Source organism: Polistes dominula, unplaced genomic scaffold, assembly GCF_049000335.1.
Source record: "Polistes dominula isolate Pdom_NZ unplaced genomic scaffold, Pdom_raw_medaka contig_49, whole genome shotgun sequence".
In the NCBI taxonomy this organism is placed as follows: Eukaryota; Metazoa; Arthropoda; class Insecta; order Hymenoptera; family Vespidae; genus Polistes; species Polistes dominula.
In genome coordinates, this window is record NW_028300914.1 from 4,217,055 (window position 1) to 4,225,413 (window position 8,359).

The 8,359-nt window shown below is 31.2% G+C and overlaps 1 protein-coding gene across 2 annotated transcripts; it reads right to left on the minus strand.

Moving 5' to 3' along the window:
- Positions 1–3,242: 3,242 nt before the first annotated feature.
- LOC149033328 (cytochrome P450 4V2-like) lies at positions 3,243–6,272 on the minus strand. 2 transcript variants are annotated; one of them, XM_089179812.1, is made up of 12 exons: positions 5,971–6,272; positions 5,791–5,897; positions 5,597–5,687; positions 5,152–5,334; positions 5,003–5,072; positions 4,788–4,914; positions 4,597–4,666; positions 4,387–4,499; positions 4,237–4,305; positions 3,954–4,128; positions 3,680–3,856; positions 3,243–3,593 (listed from the first exon to the last, which is right to left on the minus strand). In XM_089179812.1, exons 1-12 carry the CDS (start codon positions 6,140–6,142, stop codon positions 3,430–3,432), a joined length of 1,518 nt encoding a protein of 505 aa, XP_089035938.1. In that variant the 5' UTR covers positions 6,143–6,272; the 3' UTR covers positions 3,243–3,429. The 2 variants fall into 2 exon arrangements, with proteins under 2 accessions (XP_089035938.1, XP_089035939.1); XM_089179813.1 differs by lacking the exons at positions 4,387–4,499; positions 5,003–5,072; positions 5,152–5,334; ... (1 more) ...; positions 5,791–5,897; positions 5,971–6,272.
- Between the last annotated feature and the right edge of the window lie 2,087 nt (positions 6,273–8,359).

Genomic DNA, 8,359 nt, shown 5'->3' on the forward strand with positions numbered 1-8,359 from the left:
TAACAGAAGCAACACTAAAAAATTACAATGGAACCTTGAAGCTCTGGTGGCGTTGGAATAATTAGGTCATCGGAGATCCATATGAGGTGTCTGTGGAAAAGGTTCTGAAATTTTTGACGGAAAGATTCGATGATGGAGTTGGACATAGCTTGCTAAACACAGGCAGGGCGGCATTATCCTTGATATCGAACAAGGATATCACGAACAGCTCTTTAATAAGCCGATTCATCAAGGGTTCTTTAAGGATGAGACCTGGAGATCCTAAATACGAATCCACTTGGGATGTAGACTGTACGATCCGAAATGATCGTACGGTAACTAGCGGTATTCGAAAGTCGCGCGTCCGATTCTATCGATTAAGATTCTAGATCGATACTCGTTACGAGTATCGAACTACCAGCGATTATCAAAGCGCTACGATAGTAACCACCACCTCTTGCATCCCATCTCCTCACATACCTAACACATACGCCCTGCTGGGCCAGTACAAAAGGACATTCTTTCCATTCCACCACCGGACGCCTACGATGATACACCTTCGGCATCTAAAGAATATAGAAGCCATACTGGACAAAGGACTTAAGGAATAACAAGGAACAACAAAGGGAACATCCCAATCTTTCCGATTTGTGAACGTAAGCCTATTCAGCCCCACAACCCTTAAGGCTGTGATCGCTATACGTGAGGAGTGCGAGAGGTGAGATCATTCCATTATATAGTTTTCTCGCGCAATATAGTTTCCCGCGTGGCGGCGCCACGTGCAAGATTTTCATCAATGTATTTTACCAATATCATCCAGGGTTTTTATGCCGCAAGGCTTTTTTCTGACGAGCTAATAAAGCTTCGCATCTTTTATTGGCTTAACCACGTGTTTTATTTTACACCTGAACCTAACCCTTTATTCTCCATATAATAGCATATACGAAATTGCCAGAGGACTCTTAATTGAGGAATTTAGGCCATAACATAGACCCAGTTTTATCAAAACTAGCGGAATAAGGTCCAGTGGAGGATCTTCCTTGAAAGAAATTGACGGAAAAGCTTGTTGTGATATTGGCGCTGGGTACAGCCTACCGCTGTCAAACGTTTGCACTGATTAATATCTCGAGTATTACCATTTCAGAGTCAAAAATCTAAACCTGAATTCCTGGGAGGATTAAGACTTCTCGTCCAGGGGCCACGCAGCCGGTCTTAAGACTTTCATTTTTTTTGGACAAACCAGAATTATGTTTTGCCAAAACCTTGAAGCAATATCTCTTGGCGACTAAGGGGCTGCGAGGAGATGTTGATTTTTTGTTGATCTCAACCAACAAGCCGCATAAGGCGGTCAAGAGTGAAACGATCAGCCGGTGGAAAAGGACAACGTTGGAATCGCTGGGAGATGACAAGACACACTCCACGAGGCATGCATCGACGTCAAAAGCTTTTGACAAAGGCATTAGTATCAAGGAAATTAAAAAAGTAGCAGGCTGGTCCAAAAACTCCAAAATGTTTGCCGACTTTTACCACCAACTAGTAACTATTCACAACAAAAATTTTGTAAAGGTGATGTTAACAACCAATAAATCTGTATAATTATATTAGCTATAGGTATAAGCCGTTAAAAGTGTAAAGTATTTTATTTTTTCTTTTTATTCCGTTATAATCGGTTAATTACCATTGATACTAAGAGATTGTTGCTCTAAACAGTTACCTTTTTAACCCTTTCGCTACGGTGGGCCTCGCCGCGAAGTACCTCGTCTAGAACGGAGCGCCGTACCGAAAGTGGGAACATTAAGCGCGCGCAGTCTTTAGCATTCGGAGCCTATTGTCTCAAAAACGACTTTGTGACATTACTTTTAGAACCAAAATGATTTTTGTTCATAATTATGTGACTATAGTCTATGACTATAGTCACCCGTCGCGTATAGGTGGCATCGTGTGACGGGTGACTATAGTCACCCGTCGTGTGCGGGTGTCGTTTTGTGGCGGGTGACTATAGTCACCCGTAGTAGTGAAAGGGTTAATCTCGAAGCGCGAGACACGAAGGATAATTGCAAGACCTCACAAGCCCGCCAAAGGCGGGCGAAGTTTGTTCTCAATTATTCGAATGTTTTCCACGAGAGATACCCACCCAAACATTACCAAGTGTTACCCAATCCCAAAAAAAAAATGAAATACGATAGCTTTAAACTAATGAATAGATAGAAATAGGGCAGCGCCACGATGGTCGAGTGGCGCTTCCGTCGCTCACTTAGCTCTCAAGTGTGGTCCAAGGCATAAAAGTAGTACTACCTTCGTAATCTCTCGTGCGAGACACTCCAATAATTGTGATCAAACTTCACCCGCCTTCAGCGGGCTCATGAGATCTTGGAATTGTCTGTTATACATCATACATTTATACAGTCCACATCAAGCAATTGTAACGTAATCGCCAAAACTCAAGTTAATAAGCCATAGTTGACCAATAAAGTGCCTTTAGTATACTACAAAATCACTCAAATCGTATTAATATAACGTCGTGAGGCTTTCCGTACAATACGCACGTATAATTGCTACTTAAAAATTGTACGTTAGTTTGAAACGGATTCGCGTCAGCATAACATATAGTGCACGCGAACAATAATATCTATTTATTATTTATATTTAAATAAAATATAAATAATTTCTGCAATATTTATAACAACACTGACTTTAATAAACAGGTTTTATGATTGGATAATATAAGAATGATTAGATAATATTTTGTTGTCGGTTTTTATTTTTGATTAGTAACAGTTTCTATATGTAACAAAATTTACTGAACCAACAGAGTCTTGGTTTGATGTTTATCAAACATGAACTGGAATTACATTATGGTGAAATAATATTCTATTTATATAGATTAATTACATATCAGTACATAATTCTTTTTTTTATTTTATTTTTGTTATGTTAGGAAGACAAACCTTTATAGGAAACTAAAGTCCTTTACCTGAAAGTCTGTGAACTTAGAAATTAATTTAATAAATAGTCTTTTTCAAATGATAGATAAAGTAGAACTGGAAAAAAGTATATATTTATAAAAATCGTTTAGCGTATACGCGCATGTTTGCATTTTCTTCCTTTCCAATTGATATGCATAAGCGCATGAGCGTGTGTACTGGTGAAGGTTAGATCAAATGGATTCAATACAATACAAAAGTTTGAGAAGTAGATTTTATAGAGAAGAAAATAAAATAAATGTAAAACTAATTTAACTAAGATTAACATGTTACAATAAGTTATATTTTTAGAAGTCTTTATTTTTTTCAATTAATAATATTGTATATTTCATATATAATAACACGAATACCGAAATTCTCAATTAAAAACTTAAAATGCTTAGTATTTAAAATTTATTTTTTAATAGAAAAATTAATTATTACAATTGTTTTATTCGGAACATAGTACTGACAAAAATAATAAATTTTATCGTTTGATAAATCTCAAAAGTATAGTTTCAGCTGGTTTCAAAGTTATGGATATTTGTAGGCCAATATTTTCAACTGATACTGGATTATCTATTTCAACAGTAAATTTTCTCAATAGACTAGCAGCTATAGTTTTCACTTGTGCCATGGCAAAAAATTTACCTAAAAAAGTAATATTAAATAGAAATGTACTTTGAAAACAAAAAGTTTAGAAACTAAATAAGAAATAAATAATAATGTGCTCTTACCTACACATCCTCGTTTCCCAGAACCAAATGGAATGAAACACTTCGGATCATAATTTCCCGGAAGAAAACGATCAGGATTAAACCGTAAAGGATCCGTCCAATATTTATCCTTTCGATGCAAAGAATATATCGAAAAAAATAATGTAGTATTTTTTGGTACTACAATGTTGTCGTTCACTTCATATAATAATAAAATACATATTATTATAACAAAAGATAATAATTTAAATATTGGAAAAAAAATACGAATAGTATTTTTTGTGTATATGAATACCTATTATATCGCTACATGATGTTCGTCCAAAAAATGGAACAGTAGGAAAAAGACGAAGTGTTTCTTTTATGACTCGATCCAAATAATACATTTTCTTAGTATCATCGTATGTAATTTGATCATCATTCTCATTGCTTGAACCGTACATATCGCACAGCTCCTTATAAACTTTATTCTACAATCAAAAATGACAAATAAATAACACAAGTTTTGTACAAAAATAAATTTGATTTTTAAAAGGTTAGGATAAATTTGATAATGTTTAATGGTTATCAGTAGTTACCTGAATCTCAGGAAAAGATGCTAGCATTAAAAATAAAAATGTAAGAGTTCCTGCAGAAGTATCACTTCCCTAAAAAATAATAAAAAGTTTTAAGAATCAATTTATAAATAAAAATAAATCTTATCTAATCTAATAAAAAAATTATCTTACAGCAAAAATAAATGTATTTATTTCATCGCGAATATTTTCCTCCGAATATTTTCCGGTCTCGTAAAGTGATTCAAAAAGTGCGTCGAGAAATGGACTCGTATTTTTTACTTTATCTTTAGGAATAATACCAAATTATTTATTATTTATATCAAGGATAACTATCCATACATACATTACTAAAAGAATATTTTTGGAAATGATTATTCTTACTTGCATATAGACCATTTCCTTCATGGGTAAATTTCTCTTCCTCTATTGACTCTTTCTTTTTCCTTATAATCTTAATGAATAAAGTTATATATTAATATATATGAAGTATAAATAAAATATAATTTTTCTTAATACTGTAATATATAGTTACAACCAAAAAATTTGAAACAAACAATTAATTTTTATCTTACCTCGCTTGTTATATTATTAATGTATGCGAGATTTTCATGTAACCGCTTTCCTAGAGATGAATTTTTAAATATAATATTTGGATGTAACCATAATTTCGAGACCCTTTCCATCATTAGATCCATTACTCTAAATAAAAATAAAATTTAATAAGAAGACAAATATAAAGTTATACTATATTATATAATAAATGTAATAATTTTCTTTTGATTATTACTCTTTTACATATCTATCAAGTTTGCAGTCTAGGGTATTCTGCAAATTTAAATCAGATTCCAAAAGGCTATCTGTCAGTACAAAAAAACATAATTTGTTAAAGATTTTTACATGTCTGAATATTTTAAAAATTATAGAGTTTCTACTCACCAAATATTATGTCCAACGTACATAAATGTACGTAATGAAATATATCTACGTTTTCTCCGTTTCTAGTTTCTAAAATGTTTATTAGCCTTTTTGAATTCTTATTCAATGGCTCCATATAATATGAAAACATTTTGGCATTGAATTTTTTATCTATTATTCTTCGATGTATTTTCCATAATACCGCTACAAATATGAAAATATTTTTTACTTTTTTTTATTATTCTTTTTTTTATATAATTATTAGTAAAAAATTAGGAAAAGTTATATTTTCATATAGTTATTGACACACATGGGTGTGTAGACTTTTTATGCAAACGTAAAAAAAATAAACTATTATTACCAGCAATACTTTGTAAGAAATATATACAACATACTAAATTATACTTTGAATGTTGGTAGTTGTTCTATATTAAATAAAATGAAACCATGTGAGCTTATAATTTACCTGGCGCTGTCAATAATCCATTTCCTACAGTATCTTTAGTAAAGTTATATATGAAATTTTTCTCATCAGTTTTTGGGCTTTTTAAAAGAATCTGAAAAATGAAATAATAAATTTATATAATAAGATACGAAAAAAAAATATTATTTGTATAAATCGTTTGTAAAAAAATGTGCAGTAAATTTAATAAATCTTACTTCAATATTTTCAGGATCATCGAAGAATAGGGCTAATTTTAATCCTAACCAGAGTTTCCAAGGAGAAGAATAGATTGCAGAGTATTGTATTATTTTACGAGTTACATCTATTTTTAAAATAGATTTATTCAATAAAAATGGTAAAAATGTATATACTGGAAATATGAAAATACAATATACCTTTCAAATCACCAGGAAATAAATGCATATTTCCTATAATAGGATAAGCTTTAGGACCTGGACATTTTTTTACCATCTTATGTTCCCGAAATTTATTTATTAAATATTTAATAAAATTGTATAATAGAATAATTATTATTGTTGAAACAATAAAGTATGCAATGTATTCCATGTTGAATTGAACAAATTAGAAATAGTAGAAGTTGTTTAATTCATTTAAAAATACTACTTTGCTTCTGTTTATAAGTAAGGGATAATTACAAAATTGCTACTCAGAAGTAACCAGAGCTACTTACTTACTTCAGAGCTAACTCAGAAGTAAGTATTCGCGTCTTTACAGAAACTGAAAATGAGTAAACGAGCTCGAGCAAATTTATAGATTACCAAGACTGTTCTTTATCCATATTTTATGATACCTTTAATACGTAAGTGTGATATGTCATTCTTATAAAAAAAAGAAGCTACTTTTTATAAATTTATTTTTTTTGCGCGCTTTAATACTAGCTATTAATTTTTGCAATCAATCATTACCATAGATTCCAAGGTTAAAAAATAGTAATCGATAGAATATATTTAGTTTTTTGTTAAAGAAGCCTTTTTACTTTACATTGCTTCTACTTGAATTTGCAATATCATAATAAAGAAGTTTAATGCTAATGCTAATAAGCTATGCTATCTATAAAGATGCTAATAAAGAAAAACAAGATTAGACTAGTTTATTTTTCAATATTATATAAATGGTGTCGTTTAGTTTTAATTTTTAAAGAAAAAATACGTAACTTATCTTATCTAATTGAATTAATAAATTAATGAATTTATTTAATAAATAATTTCTAGGACAATTTACCTTCGGTTGCGTTTTTTTCAGGTTTTTAATTAGACTGACGCAGCAGCTTTCAGCAACTTTTACCAAAATCTGGGTGAATAGCCCAGGTGGTAGCGATGCACTATCCCATCACGACTACTAACCATCATTGGATCGAGTCTCAGCAGAGGGTATATCCTCCTTGACTTTGGCCATGGGTGAAGTGATGAAGCCGAAGCTGTATACAACATTGTAGCATCGCACCTGACGTTAATCTGGGCTCTCATAACGTTTAGCTCGTTACGCTGCATCCATTATTGGTGCAAATAACGAGTATTAAAAGAGAAGGAAGAATAAAGTTATTAAACTGTTCTGAATGAAAAAGTAATTGTCTCCACTCCAAACAGGAAATAGGGAATTAAATATAACAGGAAATTAAATAAATGTAAAACGAAAGGAAATAATATAAAAAGACTTGAGAGGGAAATCAAATATATGGCTTTTCGTTTACAAAGGAAAAGAAATTAAAATTTGTAACATTACAAGGCTTATTGTTTTCAAAACAAATATTGTATTATTTTTAACTGATATTGTTGATCGTGTTAATCAGAAATATCTTGTATGGAAATAGAATTATTATATATATATTATACACAAAAGAATATTATATACATTCATTCGCGTATCATCATAGTCCAAAATTGTATCGTTAACCTGTTTTCTATGGATACTAAATCGGTTCTTTCCAACGATTGACATGTCGAGTGAATATACTCTCGTATGTAAACTTTACGCGTGTGAGCGATGCATAAACGAGTTACTGGCATACTACTTGGTAACGTTTGTCATACCTATGCCTTTTTATTTCCTTTTTAAAGTGAAAACTTCTTTAGAATGAGAGTAATTTGTAAAAATGTAACGCTATGGCATAACGAAAACGGGTCGAAACGGATGTAAGAAGAGAAAAAAACAAACATATAGGCACCGTGCGTGATTGCAGCGCCATGGTATCTATGAACTAAAGAACGCTGCTGCTGAGGTTTTTAATATCTAAACGTATAGAGCTTTGCGATAACAATTTATTTTTGTTATTAAAAACATTGTTGTTACATATTTTTTATTAGTATAATTAACTTTGGTTGCTCCAGTAACTTCTGTAATTTCCGTTTGAGTTTCAGCATGAGATATTTCATCTTTGATGTATCTGTTGCAAATAAATGTTTGAGAATTTACATCAAAATTTGAGTAAAAGTCTACTTGACACCCTTGGTCGACTTTCTGTGGTGATACTGGTGGATTTTCAATCATTATTTCAACCAATTCATTAATTGGTGACTCAGTATAAGATGTTGATGATAATTAATTTTCTTTCGACGATCCTTTAAACGCTTGTACCTAAAAAAATTATTATATTACAATTTTTATATTTAACTTTCAAAAATAACAAAATTAAATTTTGCAATAATTAATTTTTTTGTATGAAATATAATTTATTAATCATTTATAATTATAATTTTTATTACTAACTATTTACCTGTTCTCAGCAGAAAGTTCATTCACTTTTCGATTCTTGTAATTTGGAGG